This window comes from Lichenostomus cassidix, chromosome 1Aa, assembly GCF_008360975.1.
Source record: "Lichenostomus cassidix isolate B80296 chromosome 1Aa, HeHo_3.0, whole genome shotgun sequence".
Classification (NCBI taxonomy): Eukaryota; Metazoa; Chordata; class Aves; order Passeriformes; family Meliphagidae; genus Lichenostomus; species Lichenostomus cassidix.
Window position 1 is genome coordinate 24,079,459 of NC_139480.1, and position 22,400 is coordinate 24,101,858.

A 22,400-nucleotide genomic window follows, 5' to 3' on the forward strand; every position below is an offset into this window, starting at 1 on the left:
TACTCTGTTGCAACTGAGAAGTTCTGGTCCTGAACTTCGTCAGCTCTTTTAAAGCATCTTAATAGTTTAATCGGGAGAGCGAACAAAAGTGGTTACTTAGGTATTTCCACACACACGCCAAGGTCTGCAGTGCTGAGTCATGGCTTAGGATATATCTGGTGTCACTTACCTCCAGTAATGAAGCTCAAATCCTCCACACTTTTCCTTGCATTTTAAGCAGGGGGCACCAAATCCTTCCTCATGGCCCAAGCCCATCTGTGTACAGAGCAAGATGACTACAGTCAGCTTCAAGAATTATCCTGCATGAATTATGTTACTGATGTCTTTATAAGCTGCAGTTGACAGTTAAAGCAAAAGACTAAGCGTTTGACTAAGATGACAGCATTTTGGGGTCCACTCACCTTCTATTGTATGTATATAAGTAGCAGTGTTCACACAAGCCTGTTCACAGGGTTGAGCTAGCAGGCAGAGTTAGCCTTAGTCAAAACCAAGTATTTTTCTGCTGACTTGCTCTACAAACTTCACAGAAGGGATAAAACAGATTCTTTGCAGCCCTTCCCTAGGTCTGAGGCTGTGAAACCACAGTGAGTGAGGCCAGAAGACCTCAAGTCAAAGGACATTTAATTCAGCTGTCAGGAGAAAGTGATTTACAGTATATGATCAGACAAAATGCAGAAGATCAAGAAATAAACAGACCCCACATTTATATGCACTAACCTGGGTATCTGAAAGAAAACAACCAAGTGATTTATCTAATATTTCCAAGTATATTTGAGGCTACTCAGAGTGACTGAGAGTAGCACATACACTTTACATTTCAGCTGGACTCATACCAGCTTAGCTTCTGAGGGGAAAGAAACCAGCACAGTTAGCAAAAGCAATGACCAGAAGCAGTATGCAAAGGGCTTCAAAAGGACAGACGACCAACTTATAATGCAGAGGAAATATGAGAGAATATAAAAAGCAGTGCAGAGTAAAGGCCAGGCATTCAAAGGACCTATCAACACATCAGCAAATTTAACAGAGCAAAAGCCACTTGAAGTTTGAGGTGAAAAGCAAACATGAAGCAGGATAACTTATGAATTCATATAACACAGTAAATATTAAATGCCTCACTCCAGCTCTTTAAACCTTTGAGGAACAGTGCTCTTTAATGAGACAGATGAAGGACCATGGAAATGTGGCCAGTTAGGTATGCAGGCTCCTGCCCAACATGCAGAGAGGAACTCATCCCCACATCTCCATGCAGCACAAGAAGTGCTCTCAACTAGCCGTAGGTAGAGGCTGTGGGAGGGATGGTTAGGAGAAGGAAACAGCTCACCTGCAGTTTAGCTTTTACTATGAAAGAGAACTGAGCTAGAGCTGACTAATTTTGGAATTAATCTTAGCTCTTAGTTCTGTCAACAACAACGCAACACCAAAGTTGATTAGATGTAGTGATACAGTTTTATTATTAAGGTTGCCATTTACTCAGAGCAATCATACTATTATTGTGATACATACAAGGATATAAACCAGGTCAACTTTCAACTTGTTTCTGTCCAAAATGAAGAACAGATTATTCACAAACCACTTGTTTAATACAGAACACATGGTAAGATGCAGGCAATACCATGTTTTCAGTTTTTGTAATTTAAAGGATCACTGCCTCAATAGTCATCAGACATCCCTGAGAAAAACTTTCCTGAAGATTGTGATCTATTCAGACAAAAGAGGTACTTTGGTGTCTATTAAGCTACTGCAGGGATGGACAGAAGGACATAACATCATTTCTTCCATATCTGGAAGATGAAATGCAGCTGGCTGTGATCATGGTGACATCATCACCAACCTAAGGGCTCAAGAACTTCACATGCTATAGGCACTAACCTGAAGCCTACCAGTATATATATAAAATAAGCATAACTTTAAAGATTAGGTTTTTCATCAGCTATGCTTTTGATAAGCTAACTGGTTAACAGAAGTTCATCTCCACTAAAGACAGGCATTTATAGGAGTCTTCTCATCTGGAATCCAGATATTTCCCCCATATGCACGCATACAAACACATACCACATATCACAAAAAACCTGAGCATCCTGCTCAATTCACACTCAAATAGAACAATATGTTGGTCAGGATGTATTCCAAAGGAAAAAAGGAAGCTAAAGCAACACAAAACTGCTTTTTTTTGGGGAGGTAGGGGAGAGAAGGACAGGTTTTTTATTTGGGGTTGTTTGGTTTTTAAAGCCATCCACTCTAAAAAGCTGTTAAGATATGCTTGCACTGCCCTAATAAACAGAACTCCCAGAAAACCCCCATCTCCCCCCCACTAAGAAAAGACATTAACCCATTCTCTCTTGCTGCTACTTCAGTTACCAACTGGCGTTACTTCTTTATGCTCAGGCTCTCCCTTCCTTCCAAAAGGGTGGAATGAGAAGAAAGGGAAATAATGATAAACTCATTGGTATTGTAATCAGAACATAAAGAAACACAGGATCACTTGTTTAGAGACTACTGTTTGACAGTACAGAGAAATAACCTTGACATTTCAGGAATTCCCAAAACAGAACCTGAAATTCAAATAAGGAATACTAAAAAAATTGCAAAACTCATTTTAATTATCATTTCCAAGCCTCCTAACATTTAAGTTTTGGGGTTTTTTTTTAAGCTAAAAAGAACCTCTCCAGAAACGAATTAAGCAAAGGAAATATGTGCTATCTAAATACTCCACCCAGAACATACTCCCTTCTCCAGATGACAGGGACAACAACCAGCCAGTCTACTTGCACTTTCACAACCAGAAGTCTTACTGCAGGTTTCTTCAGAAATACAGGATTCTACATTCCCTCCCCAGAAATAAAGAGCATATCATTAAGTAAATGTGTGTGCAGCTTGAGACAAAGAAATTGAATTAGCAAATGAGAGAGACTTGTTGTGAAGCAGGTTTCTCAGTTTGCTGAGACAAAAAGAAGGGAATGACCTTTCTATACACAATGTCTGGGCACTTATGGAAAAGGTTTAGCTCAAGACTGAAAGGTACACTGAAAACCAAATTAGATGTGATTCTAGATGCACACACAGCCTCAACCTTTGTTCTGACAAAGAAACTACATGGCTGCTTGCCAAAAATGAAGATATAAAACAGCCAAACTCAAAAGCACTGTGGGCTATTGTTATCTAAAACTCACTATTTCTCCAGGGTCCCGTAACAGGACATCCTACAGCTGAAAGGAAGCATCAGCCTCAGAAGGGACTTTCTTCTTCAGCAGTCAATTCTGCTGTAGTTTGGGAAATTCAAAAAGCCTAAAACTGCAGTGTGGCAGTTACTGCTACCCATATCTATCCCTATGTCTTCTGCAGAACATGGCCAGCTCCAACCTGAACCACCCAGAGATACAGAGCAGGCTGAGCACTGGAGCAGTAATGTGTGCCTGAGAACAGGAGGGAACCCATCTTCCCCATAAATGGAGTCATAGGAGAAATGGCACAGATAGGTCAGCTAAAAAATGCCAGAAGAAGGTTCCTGTCTGTCTATTGCCATTAATTTTCATTTTACAGCAAAAGCTAACAAACCCATCTGGTATTACTAAAATACCCAATACAGATTTAAATAGTCTGAGTACAGAAGATGATATAACTATGATTGAGATGATCCACTGCATGCTACTTTTCAAGATTACATAGCACTCAAGGGCAAAAAGCTTTAAGTAGTTAGAGCCAATTAAGAATTAGTGAAAGACTGCCCCATTTCAGCTCAGACTGGAATCCAGAGACAAAAGTTGGCTGACTTTACAGTAAGGAGTCATGCATAGCAGCTTATACCTTAAAACCCAAACAATCATATTCAAGTGTGTAATGATTTGTTCAGGTGTGTAACAGAAACAGCAGTTGCTATGAAATAGTTTAAACCTGGCTTATCAGAAGGGCTTATTTTAAAGTTTATTAAACACTACCAAGAATAAAGTCTTTCTCCCTTCTATTAACCAACACACTCCAACAAATCTTGCAAGACTTGTGTTATTGTAATTTCAGAGACAGACAACAAACTTTTCCTCACATGGGATGCTATGAAAAAAAATAAATCATGGATGCAAATGGATTATGCATGTAGAGGTAGGCAGCCAGTTTAGTCAGTAGGCTGATAAAAATGCAATATTATTTTCTTATTTATGTCTTGGTTTGAAAACAAACCAGTGGGAGATCACAAGTCAAGATTGAAATTAAAAATAAGTGAAATAATACAAGGAAAAAGCACTGACAAAGTCAGATACAACCTAACACCCTGTTAGGGTGGTAGTAGCAGTCCAGCTGAAGTAGTCCAGTTGAAGTGGTGATCCTGTGAAGGTCTAGTCTCCAGCTGAAGATCCAGTGGTAGCTCTCGTCCTCTGGGAACCCAGTAGACAGGGCTAGTTCAGGCAGTTCCAAGGCCAGGTTATATCCAGGTGGGAACACCTGGCTCCTCCCTCCTCGGCAGAGCATCTCACAATGGGATGAGATAAGTCCATGAGTCACACGGTGGGTCCCTGATGGCCCATTGCCTGTCATGCGGGGTGGGTCGTTAGCAAGTGATAATAGCTAACGGATGGCTCATTGCCTGTCATCCAGAGTGGGTGATAGCAGCTAACGGCCCACAGCTGGTGGTAATAGAATACTTAACTACATCAATATTGCAACCTAGGACATTATCCACCCCTTATTCTATTACCATCTACACAGTTCTCACTTAAGATAAGGTCTCCTTGTGGTACACAACGGGTTTCTCCATCTGCCTGCATCACCCACCAAGTATAACCAGGTCCTTGGGCAAAAACCACTCCACGGATGGGTTTGCCTTTCCCTGAGGTGGGACTAATCCAAACAGTCTTTCCTAAAAAACCTCTTATGTGTACCACAGGGACTTTATCTCCATCCACTGTGTGCAAAGGTTCGGACTCGGCAGGACCGGCTCGATTGATAGAACCTCTTGTGTTAACCATCCAGGTGGCCTTTGCTAAGTTCAGTTCCCAATTTTTGAAGGTTCCCCCGCCAAGTGCCTTCAAAGTTGTCTTAAGTAGTCCGTTGCACCGTTCAACTTTCCTGGCAGCTGGTGCATGATAGGGGATATGGTATATCCATTCAATTCCGTGTTCTCTAGCCCAGGTGCTTATGAGGCCATTCTTGAAATGGGTTCCATTGTCAGACTCGATTCTCTCAGGGGTACCATGTCTCCACAGGACTTGCTTTTCCAGACCCAAGATGGTGTTCTGGGCAGTAGCATGAGGCACAGGGTAGGTCTCTAACCATCCCGTGGTTGCTTCCACCATGGTCAGCACGTAGCGCTTTCCTTGGCGGGTTTGGGGAAGTGTGATGTAGTCAACTTGCCATACTTCCCCATACCTGTACTTTGACCATCGTCCACCATACCATAGAGGCTTCACCCGCTTGGCCTGTTTGATTGCAGCGCAAGTCTCACAGCTGTGGATGACCTGTGAGATGTTGTCCATGGTCAAGTCCACCCCTCGGTCACGAGCCCACCTGTATGTCGCATCTCTCCCTTGATGACCAGAGGCATCATGGGCCCAACGAGCCAGAAATAATTCTCCTTTGTGCTGCCAGTCCAGATCCACCTGTGACACTTCCACCTTGGCAGCTCGGTCCACCTGCTCGTTGTTACGATGCTCTTCATTAGCCCGACTCTTGGGTACATGTGCATCCACGTGTCGAACTTTCACGGTCAGCTTTTCTGCCCGGGCGGCGATGTCCTGCCAAATCTCAGCGGCCCAGATGGGTTTTCCTCTGCGCTGCCAGTTAGCCTTTCTCCAGCGATCTAACCATCCCCACAGTGCATTGGCTACCATCCAGGAGTCGGTGTAGAGATAGAGCCTTGGCCATTTCTCTCGTTCAGCAATATCCAAAGCCAGCTGGATGGCTTTAAGCTCTGCAACCTGACTCGATCCACCTTGTCCCTCGGTAGCCTGTACAGCTTGTCGTGTGGGGCTCCATACTGCAGCTTTCCATTTCCGATCTGCGCCTACAATTCGGCAGGACCCATCGGTGAAGAGGGCATAGCGTCTTTCACTCTCCGGCAGCTCATTATATGGGGGTGCTTCCTCGGCACGTGCTACTTTCTCCTCTGCTTCTTCTGAAGATAATTTAAAAGTCTCACCTTCAGGCCAGTTTGTTATGATTTCCAGAATCCCAGGGCGATTTGGGTTTCCAATACGGGCGCGCTGTGTGATGAGGGCAATCCATTTGCTCCACGTGGCATCAGTGGCATGGTGGGTAGAGGGAACCCTTCCCTTGAACATCCACCCTAGCACTGGCAGTCGGGGTGCAAGGAGAAGTTGTGTTTCTGTGCCGATCACCTCTGTGGCGGCTTGGACTCCTTCGTAAGCTGCCAAGATTTCTTTCTCGGTGGGAGTGTAGTTGACTTCAGACCCTCTGTAACTTCGACTCCAGAATCCCAGTGGTCGGCCTCGGGTCTCACCAGGCACTTTCTGCCAAAGGCTCCAGGACAGACCATGGCTCCCGGCTGCAGAGTAAAGCACATTCTTTACCTCTGGTCCTGTCCTGACTGGGCCAAGTGCTACCGCATGAGCGATTTCCTGTTTGATCTGGGTGAAGGCTTGCTGCTGTTCAGGGCCCCAGTGGAAATCGTTCTTCTTGTGGGTTATGAGGTAGAGAGGACTCACGATCTGGCTGTACTCAGGGATGTGCATTCTCCAAAAGCCTATGGCGCCTAGGAAGGCTTGTGTCTCCTTCTTGTTGGTTGGTGGAGACATCGCGGTGATCTTATTGATGACCTCAGAAGGAATCTGACGCCGTCCATCTTGCCACTTCACTCCCAGGAACTGGATCTCTCGGGCAGGTCCCTTGACTTTACTCTTCTTGATGGCAAAACCGGCTTCCAGGAGAATTCTGATGATTTTCTCTCCTTTCCCAAACACTTCCGTTGCTGTGTCCCCCCACACAATGATGTCATCAATATACTGCAGATGTTCTGGAGCCTCACCCTTTTCCAGTGCAGCCTGGATCAGTCCATGGCAGATGGTGGGACTGTGCTTCCACCCCTGGGGCAGTCGGTTCCACATGTACTGCACACCCCTCCAGGTGAAAGCAAACTGAGGTCTGCACTCTGCTGCCAGAGGAATGGAGAAAAAGGCATTGGCAATATCAATGGTCGCATACCACTTTGCTGCCTTGGATTCCAGCTCATACTGAAGTTCCAACATGTCCGGTACAGCAGCACTCAGTGGTGGTGTGACTTCATTCAGGCCACGGTAATCCACTGTCAGTCTCCATTCTTCACTGGACTTACGCACCGGCCATATAGGGCTGTTAAAGGGTGAGTGAGCCTTGCTGACCACCCCTTTGCTCTCCAGATCCCGAATCATCTTATGGATGGGGGCCACAGAGTCTCTGTCAGTGCGGTATTGCCGGCGATGCACTGTTGCTGTAGCAATTGGTACCCGCTGTTCTTCAATTCTCAGTAGTCCTACAGCAGACGGGTTATCTGAGAGACCAGGCAGGGTATTCAGTTGTCTTATGTCTTCTGTCTCTACAGCTGCTATCCCAAAAGCCCAGCGATGTCCCTTTGGGTCCTTGAAATATCCACTCCTGAGATAATCTATGCCGAGGATGCATGGGGCGTCTGGACCAGTCACAATGGGGTGTTTCTGCCACTCATTCCCAGTTAAACTCACTTCAGCTTCCAGTACAGTCAGCTGCTGGGATCCTCCTGTCACCCCAGAAATGGAAATGGATTCAGTCCCCACATACCTGGATGGCATCAGGGTGCACTGAGCGCCGGTGTCAACCAAAGCCGTGTATCTTTGTGGGTCAGACGTGCCAGGCCATCGGATCCACACAGTCCAATAGATCCGATTATCCCTTTCCTCTACCTGGCTAGAGGCAGGGCTCCTCTAATCCTGTTTTTGGTGCATGATGTTCTTCTCCTGTAAATGTGTTCCTGAGGTCCCTTCAAGAGGATCAGTCATATTATCGCTTCCATTCTGTCTGGAGTTCTGTCCACAAGAGACTGGGGCAGTGTTGTACCTAGATGAGCTTCCTGAAGTGGATGTTTCCTTTTTCAATTCACGTACCCGGGCTGCTAAGGTGGAGGTGGGTTTCCTATCCCACTTTCCCATGTCTTCCCCATGCTCCTGCAGGAAAAACCAGAGGTCACGTCGTGGAGTTTGTCTTCTTTCCCTGGCTGGGGGACGTCTGCTCCTGATGGCAGAGACTCTGGTTGGTTTCGGTGTGACATGGAAAAATCCTTCTTTGAGCTCTTTCCTTAGTTTCTGATTCTCTTCAATCAAGCTCCGGACTTGCTCGGCCAGGTTTGTTTCCACTGATGAGACCTGGGTGCGTAGTGGAGCGGTGACAGTGTCCTCATAAATTCTCAGTTTGTTTGTTAACACGCCCACCTGGTCTTCGCCTTCCCTCCACTGCAGTGTTGCCAGGTAACGAGAGTATATCTCTGGTCCGAGCCGCGCGAATCTTAGCCACATTTGTGAAGTGCACTGGACATTATCTGGGTTCTTGGGGAATCTCTCGTTGTCTGAGAAAATGATCTCTAGCACGGCCAATTCCCTCAGGCATCGGATACCTTGTTCTATTGTGTTCCATTTTCTTTGGTGCATCTGGAGGTCTTCTTTGCAAAGGTATCTGTCCCGTACACTCGCCAGCAATCGCCGCCAGAGGCTGAGAGTTTCCTGGGTTTTCCCAATCCCCTGGTCAATAACCACATCCTGGGACAGGGATCCCAGTTGCCTGGCCTCACTTCCGTCCAGAATGGTGTCATTAGCGGCGGCGTCCCAGATACGGAGCAGCCAGGTCAAGATGGACTCATTCGCCTGCCGGGTGAATTCCCTCCGTAGGTCACGCAGCTCCCCCAGGGATAGAGAGCGAGTGATGATCTCTGGCTCTGTCTCTTCTGCTGGGTGAGAGGGTCCTGCCGCATCCTCATCAGTCGCTGTGCGGACTGACTTGCTCTTGGATTTCTTTTTCTGGACGGGGGCAACTGCTACAGGCTTCGGCTGTTCTGATTTGGTAATGGTCTGTGTTGAGACGTCCACTGCTCTTTTAGTTCTTTTCCTCTTTCCTGCTGATTTGCTTTGTTTCTCCTCCTCAAAAAGACAAGATATTGTTCTGATCTTCAGCATGAGGTACACAGTGCTGGTTGCAGAGAAAAATGAAAACAGAACTAACAAAAAGATTATGCCATCCCTAGCATCCAGAGAGAACTCAATATCCTCAAAAATGGCTGTGCCTGACCTGAAAGGCTGGAAGAAACCGCTCTCTCCTCCTAACCCCAGAGGCTGGGTATGATTGCTGAGGAGGTCCCAGATGTAGTGGCTCAGATTAGGCCAGGCAGATAAACTTGAGTATACGTTCCGAATGGTATTCATCGCCTCACAGGTTACCACGCAATAGGCATAATAAACCAAAAGAGCAATTTTCATGCCATTCCCTGGTCGCAACAGGGCCAATACGACAGGCAGATAGTTTCCCATTTGAGGAAAAATATAGAGAGCGAGATACAGCACCCATATAGATAAGCTGACCATCATGGTGATAGGATTTCTGAGTTTCCCCAGGTCGTGCCCCACGTTGGGCGCCAAAAATATGTCTTGGTTTGAAAACAAACCAGTGGGAGATCACAAGTCAAGATTGAAATTAAAAATAAGTGAAATAATACAAGGAAAAGCACTGACAAAGTCAGATACAACCTAACACCCTGTTAGGGTGGTAGTAGCAGTCCAGCTGAAGTATAATGATACAGAACAAGATTGTTGACAGTTACAATAAAAATAGAAATAAGCCCTAAGAAATCTTAGATACATTAAAACATAAGACAAAACAGTAGTTTTTAAAGCTTGCCTATACTTCTTTCAATAAATATAGATTAAGTTCAAAGGGCTCTCTGGAGGTCACACAATTGCCCTCTAAAAAACAGGTGCAACAAAACTGTATTTGCCCAGGGCTTTGTCCAGATACAGATTCAACGGCCCAGTATAATGTTGGACCACACAGAGGAATCAAAAAATCTATGTTCAGTGTTTCTCACACTGTTGCTTCTGCCCACTATTCAATATTAGAATTGTGCAGTGACTAGAGGGTTCTATCTTATTCTCTCCTTCTAAGCAGCTGGGAACAAACAACTTGGAATGTCCTGACAGAATTCCACTTGGAAGTCTTAAATTATTTTAATAGTCACCATTCAATAGTCATGAAACTCAGCACAAATACAGCCCTCAAGTAAAGCTAGTTGTTCTCATCTTCCTGTCCTTTACAAAGGGGCCCCTGGGATGCAGCAGTAGGAAGGTGGTAAAAGAAGAACCTGTAACAAAACGCCAAAGCACTGCTTGACATTCTAGGTTTCCTTCCCACAAGATTTCTTTTATCTCCTCAGCTCCATTAGGAGACCAGAATTAACTCAGGCCTCAGCTGCTGTTCACTCCTCACCCCAAAGGGACTCCTGTACCACCAGACAGGAGTGGTGGCAAGCTTCACCTTGCCACAGACAGCAAGACACAATACTGGTACTTAGCCTCTACAAAAGATCAAAAGACCTTCCAATGCTGTGGATTCCTTCAGAATTTGAAAGGATGTGGCTATACAGTGAAAATGCTGCCATTAATGGACTGTTAACAATTAATAGTGAGCCTCAGATTAGAACTAAATCCTCTTCACTACCCTTTTTGCAGATCATTCTCCTGTGCTCTCCATTGCCCCAAGCACAGAATTGAAGAGATCCATGCTAAAGCTATTTTTGGATTTACCATAAAATCCTAGGAATGTTCTCATTTGAAGATTAACTACTAATCTATTTGTATGATTGAGTAGGAAAGCACCTGTACAGCACACCAGACTTCTAGCACATCATAATGTGCTTTAGGCAGTTTCAAAGAAGGGAAGGTAAAGCAAGAATGACAAAAAACCCCTGAAAAACCACAAGAAATCTCATTGCTGTGCATGTTCTATTGCTGAGACTGATCTTGTATCACTATATTCTGTACCATCAGAAGTCTTCTCTAGCAGGGAAACACAACAAACTAAAAATTAAAATAGGTTACAACCGATTTTAAACTTTAAAAACAAAAGAGCCATGATACTTCTTATGATTCCAGAATGAAAAAAAAAAAAAAAAAGAACAAACCACTACAATAGATATATGAATATCTGGCAATGCTCTTATAAAATTTTGAAAGCCACTGAGAAGGGAAAAAAAAAAAAAAAAAAAAATCAGACCTGTAACAAAGATCAGTGTCCCATGAACCACTCTATATTTGTTTTTAACATGTCTATTAACATTGATGGCAAGTGTGATCCCGGGTTTTTTTAATATGCATTTTGATTTAAGGAAAAGTTGACTGGAATTAAAAAACCTCGGTATGGAAGTCCATTTTGCACAGAAAGAAGGATGCCAAAAAGTGGTTGCACACAAGAAAAATATTTGAAAGATCATCTGGGCAGGACAGGCAGAAGAATAAATCAAGGAGCTGAAGTAGCCTGATAGTAAACAAGTACCAAGAATTTATTTTATTGTGGTATCTTCTACTAAATACTAAATAGCTCAGAATTTAAATATTTAAGACACTGCTACATAGACTACTGTCAAAAGGCTAACAGCTAATAAAGGCAGCTCAGCTGGATAGCAAACAAGTGTTGTTTATTCACAAAGTCCAGCATTACACTAGCTAAGTTTGAATGCAGCTGACACACACTATAACACTATCTATAAACCTCCAGTACAACGCTGTCATCATCCTGTATTGCAGAGGCATTTTTACAATACTTCGTGTACTTCGTTTTGACACCAGCACCCTTACCCAGTTGCAATCTCTAGCACTAGGTTTTCAGAAACAGACCTGGAAACCTACAGCCTCACTTTTTAGGAACTTGAGTCATGCAGGAAAGTGCATGCTTTTTTTCTGCTTTTAAAAGCTGTAGCTAGACAACTTCAGACTGAAAACAAGGCACAAATAAGGGTTATGCAGACTTTAAAATTAGAATTAAAAAAAACCCAAACCCAACAAACCCAGAAACACACACAGAGCAGTACTGAGTAAGTTGTATCTGGTGTATTCTGGAAATGTCATGACAGAAGGCTCCTTACTCCCTTGACCTGTTCATTTGACCAAGTTTAAGACTTCAGGTAACAGAGGTGACATGCTTTCATCTTAACAGAACAGCCCTACTCTTTCTGAAGGTTTCCAGGACCTATAAGAACTCCAATAGCTTTGGTCTTTAGCAAAAATTATGTATTAGGGGGTTTTATACATTCACACCCCTATAAAAAAACATGCATATATATACATTCCATACACGTAAGTATTAGTTATATATATAAATTAGACATGTATATCTATGTAGTATAGATTGTAAAATACAATTTTAAAATACACTACATTATAGATATTTACATCTATGCCCTTTCAACTGTAAACTTCATATCTGCTAGGAAGATGATATTAATTTGCATTACATGTTCAGTATACTTTCTTGAAGTAAAAAAAAGTCATTTTAAACAACTTTTATCAATAAAATTTCATTGACAATTGCAACTCACCATTACTATTACTTACTTAGAGGAAAATAGAACATTTCTTTTTTTCCAGGAACAACTGCAGAAGCAGATCTTTGTTACTTTTAGGACAGAATACTGTAACTCTAAGGTAATTTTCCCCCTTGCTGTTAAGTATTTAGCTTATAATTATACCCTATACAAGAAAGTTTCACCTGATCTTTAAAGTCATGCAATCCTGCATTCAAAGAGTTTCTTGATGAAATGCCATTCAGGCATTTCATGATATTTTATGGTCAGATACCTGGGGAGTGCTTTTGCCATTGGAAAAAAAAAAAAAAGTAAAAGTCAAAAAGTTTGCCATGTTTGCCAAACCTCTATCCAGGGATGCTGGACAAAAAATAACTAGAGGTGCAGATTCACACAGGTGCTCCAGAAAATTATTCACATGGTTTTTTGTCTTTTTTTTTTTTTTTAAATCTTTGATGGAGGGAAAAAAACCTCAAGCCCCACACCATATGCAGGGAGCAGTTACATAGTTTCCTTGTAAACAAAACTGAAGTAGTTCCTCTCATATCTCCATAAATGTTTTCATACTTTTACTTGCAGGCAAAACTCACCCCTGCATAAAAGTACATTTCCTAGATCTTACTGTACATAAGAAACAGCAAAAAAATCTACTATAGAGGGTTTCCATAGCAGTAACACCAAAACAAACAGTGACCTCAACAGGAAGTGCAGCCCAGCAGACATTACTAAATCATGCTTTGCAAAACACAAAAAAAGATGACTTTGCTCTTACACATACTTTATTCACCATTCATTTATCAAAGATCACTACAGTTGTTGACTTAATGTCTAAAGCATTCTGTGTTTGGTTTTCCAACTGTAACAGAACAAACTAAGTCTCAGGCCATAAAAAAATAACCACGCACAAATTCCACATTGGAGAAGTAGCACCTCTTCCCCCCAAACTCCCCTGCCCCTTTTCCATCACAATCAAAGTTCTTTTTATAAAGCAAGTATTATACTGTGAAAGTTTATATAGAGCAGACTCACTGCCAGATTCTTATTTTCTCTAGTGAAGCATGAGACCATGCTGCCAGCAGGACTGAAAAGCAGGACCGTGACCTACTGATTCATTTTACCAAGTTCACAGAGGTGGCAGACAGGGCAGGAATCCAGACTGTTACAACAAAGTTCTGCTAGAGTCTTCAAGACAAAGCATTAAATCTTCATTTTCCCTATTGCCTCAAAGCAAGGTTTGGGAACACAGCATATATTGTATTTGGGAGAAACAGTGGTCTGTTTGTTGCACAAGTACTTTTCAAGCTGGAGCTACTGTTTTTACCCTTTAGCTCCGTTGTGCAATCTCTTTTATACACAATGCTATCTTCATGACCCTCAAATGCAAGAACAAGTCCAATTCCTCCTAAGAAAAGGGACAAAACTGTATGGTTGCCCTGAAACCCCCTATCCCCTTGAAAGGAAAATTGTAACAGACCCTAGGGTCTCAGTATTCACAGGGCAGCCAAAAAAGCACTATTCACTGCCTAGATGTTTGCCAGTCATTTAATATCTTTATAAAGCATGGTGAACTGACAATGAGAAAGATACACACTATTCCACATATTTGCATATGTTCTGCATATATATTGCTCAGTGCAGAAAATTCCCACTGAAATTTCTGTTTCTGGCAGGCTGTGGTTGTCCAGAGCCCAGGATTCAGACCAAGAGAGACATCTGGCTATGCAGTAGTACTGGCTCCTTTGGCCACTTGTTAAGGCAGCAAGATGAGTTTTACAACACACGAAAGAAACCAAATAGAAAGTTAAATTAAAAGCCTGAGCCAAAGTAATTGTGTCCTTAAGAATGGTATGTTAAACAGGACTGCTGCTCTTCTGTCATGAGGCAGCAAATATATAAGGTATCCACTGCTAAAAGGATGGGTTAGAAATTGTGGCAGGTGGGGCACTAGCTCTTCCTGCTGAAGAACAGGTATGTTGCTGGAGTCCTAGTGGTCTTATACTGGGGGGAAACAATTCCAATCAGACAAATTGTGCTAGAGCTCTTACATTTAGAGGAAAAAAAACCCCACCAAACCAGTTAACAACGAAAACAGACTTTCTCCAAGTGCTTTTTGTCTTCATACAAATCTAGAAATGTAGATATAGACACATGTAGCAGCTTTTCAAAGAGGCAATAGAGAAGCTCAAAACTGAAAAATGGACTCATGGATTACTGACACTTAGACAAATCTCAGGAATGTCACTTTGGAAACTTCATCTATCAAATTTTCCAGAAACAGAAAACATCCCAATGTATTACCCAGTACAGTTAGACATTGGCAGTTGTGGGCAGGGGAAGAAGCTTTTCTATGGCACTAGTTGAGTGCCTGAGCCTTCACACTGCATGCTGCTCCAACAGGCATTCATTTCCTTCTGCTCAGCTGAACATCAGGGCTACAGAATAGCCAACATCTAAACGCAGAGTTCAAGAAAGCAATGGAATAACTTATCTGGGGACAACATGACAATTCCTCCTTTCTTCTGTCCAGTTTTCTAGGAACTTCCTGACCAACAGGCAGGTTAGCCACTCACCAGTCTGTAATATTTACCAGGTTATTTGCCAGGCAACAAATACGTACAAATCACTACAACATAAAGTTACATAAAGTACAAAGTACATTTTGTAGGAGGACTCAAGCTATTTTGCTCGAGGGTGCAAGACAACCAGCATTTTGTAAAGCAACCCGTTGATGCTTTACAGGTGTCTCCACCTCAGGACAAGTTTCTTCTAAAAGCCAAGTAGTTCACTGGTTTTGACAAACTTGACTGGAAACTTCTCAGAATGTTCTTCCACCCTTCAAGAAAGAGGGAAGTTGGCAAAAAAGAGAGAAGTAAAAAGAAAACAAACAGGTTGAGAATCGGTATTAAAGGATGGAAAATGAAGACATGCAGTTATTCCAGAGTTGACATGAACTGTTACTCTATTCAGTGTACAAAATCTAAGAAGTTTTGATTAAATAAATCTTGGTAAAGTTAAAAAAAAAAAAAAAAAAATATTTTGTACCAAATCCACTGATACCTAGCAAAGCTTCTCAGTTCTCCCAGCAGGGACTTTTCACAGATCCTCTTCTATTCTATTGGAAAAAGAGCTTCACCCAAGTTACAAAGAGAAAGAAGATGAGAACACGTGAGCAAGGGATGGAAGACAGTGCAATAATAGAAGTAGTTTTCTGAATATACATATAGTAAAAACAGAGAAAATGCAAAGGTTTTCAAATCGTAAACATCTCTGCACATTAACACTAAAGCAGAGCAGAACAGAAATACAAACTACTTTCAATAAACAGATTTTCTGATTTCTTTTGTGGCACTAGCTTCTGTGTCTATCTAAGCAGGTTCAGAAAAATCTTCAGGAATCTTTGAAGCTGATGAAGGAGAGAAGTAAAAAATGAGCAAAGAAAGCTCTAACAAAAATAGTCAAATAAAATTAAAACACACAGATAGTTACAGTGAAATTTAAAGCAGCAACTACAAGTTACATACAAGGAGTCACACAAAGGGAAAAAAACCCTGTGCACACAACTAGCTTCTAAAGACAGAGATAGCACTTAGCTACACCCAATGACCCACTGATGGTCTAATGACTGAGGGTTGAGATAGGCAGTTTCTGCAAAGCAGGATCCTCCTTCCACACTACACAACTACTTCCATTCCTGAGTCAGTTTCTAGTCTGCAAGTTGGAAGAGCATACAGGTACACAAAAGTGCATATTTGTATTTTGAACCAAGTTAGTTGCTATCTTTAAATAAAACAATTCAGGAATAAATCCCCCCACACGTTCATACCACATGCATTTTAAAAGATTCGTTTTCATACATCAGTTAGGGTTATGTACAGATTTAACCCATGTTCACATATAAAGCTCCTTTTCCCATTATCAAATAGTATCAAAACAGATAGTACAAGTAAGCTTTTAATTAAAAAAGTCAGTGCTTTAGCACTACATTTAATTTGCAAAAGAACTAGAGGCAAAGACTTAGATGAGAATCCCACACGAAGTCAGTTTTACATGGTGAGTTTCGGAAAGAGGTTCAATACAACTGGATTACCTATTGCTTTCTGTTACTTACCTTTTGTTTCTTGGCAGTTTGACGCAACTAACTAGTCAATATGCCTTTATAAAGAAAGATAAACCAACCCCAGGCTTCTCTCTCAAGGGGGTAATCCATAGGAACGCTTACAACACACTTGTCAGTCACATCACAGGTCAGAAACTAATCACTAACATATCTACAAAACAGCGTCTTGGCTGCTTGCAATGAAAGTTTCATGGCTACATACACAGAGCGCGCACATGAGAACAGCTATCAGCTCTCAGGGGCTTACGAACACATCTTTTACCTGCACGGTAGAGCAGCGGCACTATCTGCGGCCACTACCTACGGCGGGGAGCAGCGAGGCAGCGCAGCCTGGCAGCGGGAGGTCACCCACCCGGCCGGCAGCTCTCCTGCCTCCCACCTCTGCGGCGGGGCCCGGGGCGCCGGGAAACGGTGATCTCGGCACCCGGGGCGACCCCAGGGCAGTCCCCGCGGGGGCGGCAGCGGCGAGGCGGGTCCGCCGCTCCCTGGGGCGCGGATCCCGGCGGGCGCGGCAGCTAACCCGGCGGGCAGCCCCCCTTACCTTCTTCACTTTATTCTCCAGGTTCATGGCGCGGCGCTCTGGCTCTGAGGCAGCTCCACGGACGGCTCTCCGCTCGCGCGCTCCGCGACGCTCAAACTTCCGCTGCCCTGCGGCAGTGGCTGCAGCCGAACAAAGGCCGCGCGGCAGCCAATCCCCGCCGGGCGCCGCCGGCCCGCCAGCCAATCCCCGCCGCCCCGCCCGGCCCGGCCCTGCCCTGCCCTGCCCTGCCCTGCCGCGGGCACGGCCCTGAGTCAGCCCCGCCGGGACCGCAGGGCCAGGGTGAGGTGTGGGCGTACAGCCTCTCGCCTTCGAGTAACGACGGCTGCGAACGCGGAGCCTCCCGAAACGTGAGAAAAGAGCTATATCTCGGGCTATAATGCGAGTGTGCCCTTGAGGCCAGGAGGGCCAGTGGCAACCTGGGGTGCCTCGGGAAGAGCATGGCCAGCAGGTCCTGCCCTTCCACTCGGCCCTAGGGAGGCGACATCTGGAGTGCTGTGTCCAGTTCTTGGCTGCTCAGTACAAGAAAGGGAAAGAGCTACTGAACAGGGTCCCATGGAAGGCCACACAGATCATTTGGGGTCTGGAGCATCTCTTTTATGAGGACTGCAGCAGCTGGGCCTGTTTAGCCTAGAGAGCACTGACAGGGGATCACATTAATGCATGTACGTGTCTCAGAGGTGGCTGTCAGCTGGATGGTGCCAGACTCTTTTCGGTGGTGCACAGTGCACAGTGATGGGGCAATGACCATAAACTAAAGTTTCACCTCAGCACAAGGAAGAACATTTTCCCATTGAAGATGACAGAGCACGGGCACAGGCTGCCAGGGAGGTCATGCAGTCTCCCTCTCTGGAGACATTCAGAACCCACCTGGTCATGTTCTTGTGCCACCTGCTCCAGGTGACCCTGCCTTTCAGGGAAATTGGACTGGGTGATCTCCAGAGGCTCCTCCCAACCGTCAGAATTCTGCGATTTATTGACGTGAGCTGGAGGCGGCAGCAGGCGAGGTCCTGCGGTGCGGCAGCTGTCCGTCTGCCCAACGCAAACCCTCCCGCTCACTGCTCAGCCCAGTCACCTGAGACTGTGTAGAACTGCTTTTGATGCAGGTTCTGTGGCCTAATTCTGCTTTCACTCACCTCCACTACATCTGCAGAATAACACTGATTTTGCCGAAGTGGATTTGGTTCCATCTGAATCCATTCAACAGGTTTTGATACCCTAGAACCTGATTGCATCATGTGTTAACACATGTTTTACAAGGGAAATTTTTTTTGTCTATTCATTGAACTGCTGTTTTTTTCTGTTGTTGGCACTGGGTGAGTACTAGGAAACAAGTTAGCCCTGTCTTCAAACTCTTATGCATGTGTTCAGTCCTGGGATGCCACTGATAATATAAAATAGATTTTACCTACAATGTGTCCATAATGCAAAATGACAGAAAAATGAAGCATTTACAAGACTTAATACTTCCCTAAATATTTTAATGTTTCCTATTCCTTCTATCTTTGGAAAAAGTAACGAACATTCATACAGACTCTACAGCTACCCTAGGAAGTGGTGGTGAATAATTTGACGGATAATTTTGTTATTCACCTGCAGTATCTAATGTTTTCTCTCCACACATACCAGGTTTTCTCAAATAGGTCTTAGGTAATTTTGTGTCTTCCACAGAGGCCAGATATAATTATCTTTCAGTGTTTGATTTTTTTTTTTTGTTGGACATCACTTGTTGAAAGATGCAACAAAGCAAAAATGAAACGAGCAAAGATGTTTGTTGTCTCTTAACAGATGAAAGCAAAACTCTGACTTGCTAGGACTGACATCATGGTGTATGCCATAGGCCAACAGCTCCTACAGATGAATTTGTGCAGCAGACCTTGGCCAAGAAGTTCAGTACAAAAATAAGAGAGGATGGGCTCAAGCTGTAGCATTAGAAAAAATGAGAGAACATAGACCACCAGGTAATGCTGCTGTGTTTAGTGTGTGTCTCCCTAACGGAGGTGAATAATAAGAGCTGTTGCATGTGTTTTGTTTTTCATTTCTGGTTCTCATTCTGTTTGGTTTAGTGGTTACTTCCTGCTGGTTTGGGGCGTGAAAGACAAGGGGAAGTTAAAAGTGCCTGATGTTGGTGTACCTGGGACCATATAGTTTGAATACCATCAAGCCTCATTACTTCCTCAGACTAAGATCAAAGGAGTAAGCAGGAAATTATTCCTGTTCAGTGAATGTACTGTTGAATGCCAGGAATTACAAAGACTAGCTAGGTACCTTTGACTGTACTAGGGAAAGAAATGAAACCATATAGTCCTCATTACATGCTTTTCATATGGGAATGGATGTAGGAACATATTTTCATTTTAGGAAACAAAAAAAAGTGAAAGAAAATATTGTATGATTTAAGGGTATTTTGCTTATCCTTACCTCTCTGAGTATAATAGCATTATAATGGCTTTGATAACGTAATTTTTTTCCCTGCTGAGCAATGATGCTGCTCAGTTAATAATAATTTCATTTGCTTATATTTTCCTACACTTCTTGAACTGGAGATGCTCTGGTTGTGATTTGTGCTTATTTCAATTGTGTCATTTAGTACCAGAATATAGTAAGCTTCTAACAGCTTTCCTGTGTACGGATTCATATATGAAGCCTACAAATTCATTTATATAATGGAAAATGCAGACAGATATATCAAACTTCTGTTTTGCATACCAACAGACTGCTGTTGCAACACACTTTCTCTGAGACCTGGATCAATAAAGACTGCATTTTAAGATTCGGACTGTTTTCTATGTTTTCTATGGCTTTAATTAGCCTGGCAGAAATAATTTCCTATTCCATGAATGTGATCCTGTTTGACTTTTCTACTTAACGATTCTGAAGGTGCCAGGAGCACAGCATTGACATGCCAGGGCACAGAGCTGGGCTTTCTCATAACCATCTAAGAAATATTGAATACCTGTTTTAAATATTAGTATCTTCTATGGAAAGAGCACGATGTATCCCAGCACTAACTTTCCCACAGCAATGTTCATGAATGCAACAAGCAGAAGATGGGAAAAGGCTAATACTTCTACCATATATGTTTCTGGGAACATGGACAGCAGACAGTGGATGGTCATTTTCAGATCATTTTCCTGGTTTTACAATTTTCTTTGTACTCAGATACCATAATGATAAACGTAACTAGATTTCTCCAAACATTAGATATGTAGATTATATAAGTGATTTATATGTCCATCCTTGAATAGAAGGTATCATAATAACTTAGCAATGTTGAAAATTTGTTTCCAGTAAAGTTGGTATTTAATAAACTGTTCTTCTGTTTAAAATTTTCAAGCAAATACGTGAGACTAGCTTCCAGTTAAATTCTTCTAGTTTTGCTGTTTACTCAGTGCTTTATATGTTAAAAGTAATGACGCTGTGCTTTTAAGATCTTTTTCTGTAAGTATAATCTGAAGTGTATTATAAATATAAGGAGTCTGTCTTGCCTCAAAGTGGCTTAATACACTAATTTAGTTTTAAAAAACATTTCAGTTTGAGAAAGGAATAACATTTGCCTTTCTGTTTCCATTTAAATAAAACAAGGGAATGTTACATGGAATCTCTTATGGCAGGTCCAATAAAAACCCAGAAGGGAATTTGGGTGCAGAAATAAAATGTTGTAAGTCTGCAGGCATTACTGATTATGTGCTTACCAGGTAAGCATATACTTGGTTCTCTGTTGTCCTTTGATTCTTTGGCTTTTTACTGTCTCAGATTTCAAGTCTTGTGAATGTTAATATTGACACAGTATTTTGATAATTGTTTCATGCTCTGTCCATCCAAAATCTAGAGACTAAATCTCACTGTATTTTGCTCTTCTGAGAGGCTTATTATGTTAGGAAATTTCAGACCATGCATGAAATAGAGGGAGATATCCATGACTGCCAAGAAAGCTAGCTCGTGCCATTGTGAGACCATTTGATAATTTTGGATTCATCATGGCGACTGGGAGAAGAACCTGAAGACTGGAGACAAGCAAATGTCACTCTCACCTTCAAAAAAAGCAGGAGAAAGAAGACCAAGGGAACTACAGGCCAGTCAATCTCACCTTATCCCTGTGATGGTGATGGGGCAGCTAATTCCAGAAACTATTTCCAGGCATGTAAAGGACAAAGGTAGTCAGCATGGATTTACCAAGTCATGCTTGACTAGCCTGATATGATCCTGAGATGCATCCATGAGATGACTGGCTTGGTAGATGAGAGTAGCATCTTCATTACTGTGTGATGGGGCAGAATGTATCCACAGCAAGCTTGCTGTTGTTGTAAAACAGAGGGATCAGGACAGGTTGGAGAAATGGGCTGACAGAAACCTCATGACATTCAACAGGAATTGCAGAGTCCAGCAGCTGGGGAGGAACAATCCCAGGCACCACTACCTGCTGGGGGCTGAGCAGCTGAGAAACAACTTGCTGAAAAGAATGTGGGGGTAATTGTGGACACCAAGCTGATCATGCACTAGTGATGTGCTTTTGCGGCAAAGAAGGCATATGATATCCTGAGCAGCAGGTTGAGGGAGGTGATCCTTCCCCTATAGCCACCAGTAAGGCTATATCTGAAGTGTTGTGTCTGATATGGGGTCTCTTGTACAAAAGAAATAGGTATACTTTGATTTGGAATAATTGTATTTATACATACCTGTAAATACATACCTGAAAATACATACCTGTATTTTCCAACTGAAGAGAGATGAAAATTTTAATGTTTATCAGTTACATGGACTTTATCTAAGTCAATAAGTTTATCTATTTTTTATTGTTGTGAATTATGTCAGAGGTCTCTCAATATCCAGAGGCAAAATTTTGAAAACTATGGTTATTTAGAAATTTAATGACAAACAGTATTTATTTTGTCATGACAACAGACTAGTTCTTTGAATCAAAATTTTCTGCAGGAATTTAAACACTAGGAGTAGCATTTTTGATTACAGTAGAGAACACAGGAAAATAATTTCCATCTCATTAGGACTAAGATATTTACATGAGTTGCTGAAGACCAGTATCTGATGCTGCTTTGCCTAGCTCAGACCAGAAAACTGTAACCATGGTGAATGCTTTCACTGTGGGAGTATTTAGTTCAATAAAAGGTGAAGGCTGTTTCTGTCAGGTTTCTAACTTGGAACGTTCTTGGTTTCATTCCAATGCAGTGCAAGACATTTTTTTATTTATACTCTCAAAAAACCTG

The 22,400-nt window shown here is 42.7% G+C and overlaps 2 protein-coding genes across 4 annotated transcripts in view; one reads left to right on the plus strand and one right to left on the minus strand.

Moving 5' to 3' along the window:
* Positions 1-17,310, minus strand: part of TES (testin LIM domain protein) — a 37,149-nt gene extending 19,839 nt beyond the window's left edge. The window contains exons 1-3 of one of the 2 annotated variants that reach the window (XM_085042773.1): positions 17,179-17,269; positions 16,629-16,672; positions 170-255 (exon numbers count right to left, since the gene is read on the minus strand). In XM_085042773.1, coding sequence (XP_084898899.1) covers positions 170-255 — 86 coding nt within the window. In that variant the 5' untranslated portion in view covers positions 16,629-16,672; positions 17,179-17,269. Of the gene's footprint in view, positions 1-169; positions 256-16,628; positions 16,673-17,178 lie in introns of both variants that reach the window. The other variant, XM_085042768.1, reaches the window with a different exon arrangement.
* Positions 17,311-17,410: 100 nt separating this feature from the next.
* Positions 17,411-22,400, plus strand: part of TFEC (transcription factor EC) — a 151,007-nt gene continuing 146,017 nt past the window's right edge. For both annotated transcript variants that reach the window (XM_085042780.1, XM_085042793.1), the window contains exons 1-2: positions 17,411-17,626; positions 18,964-19,136. The gene's annotated coding sequence lies outside the window, so the exon portion shown is untranslated. The remainder of the gene's footprint in view (positions 17,627-18,963; positions 19,137-22,400) is intronic.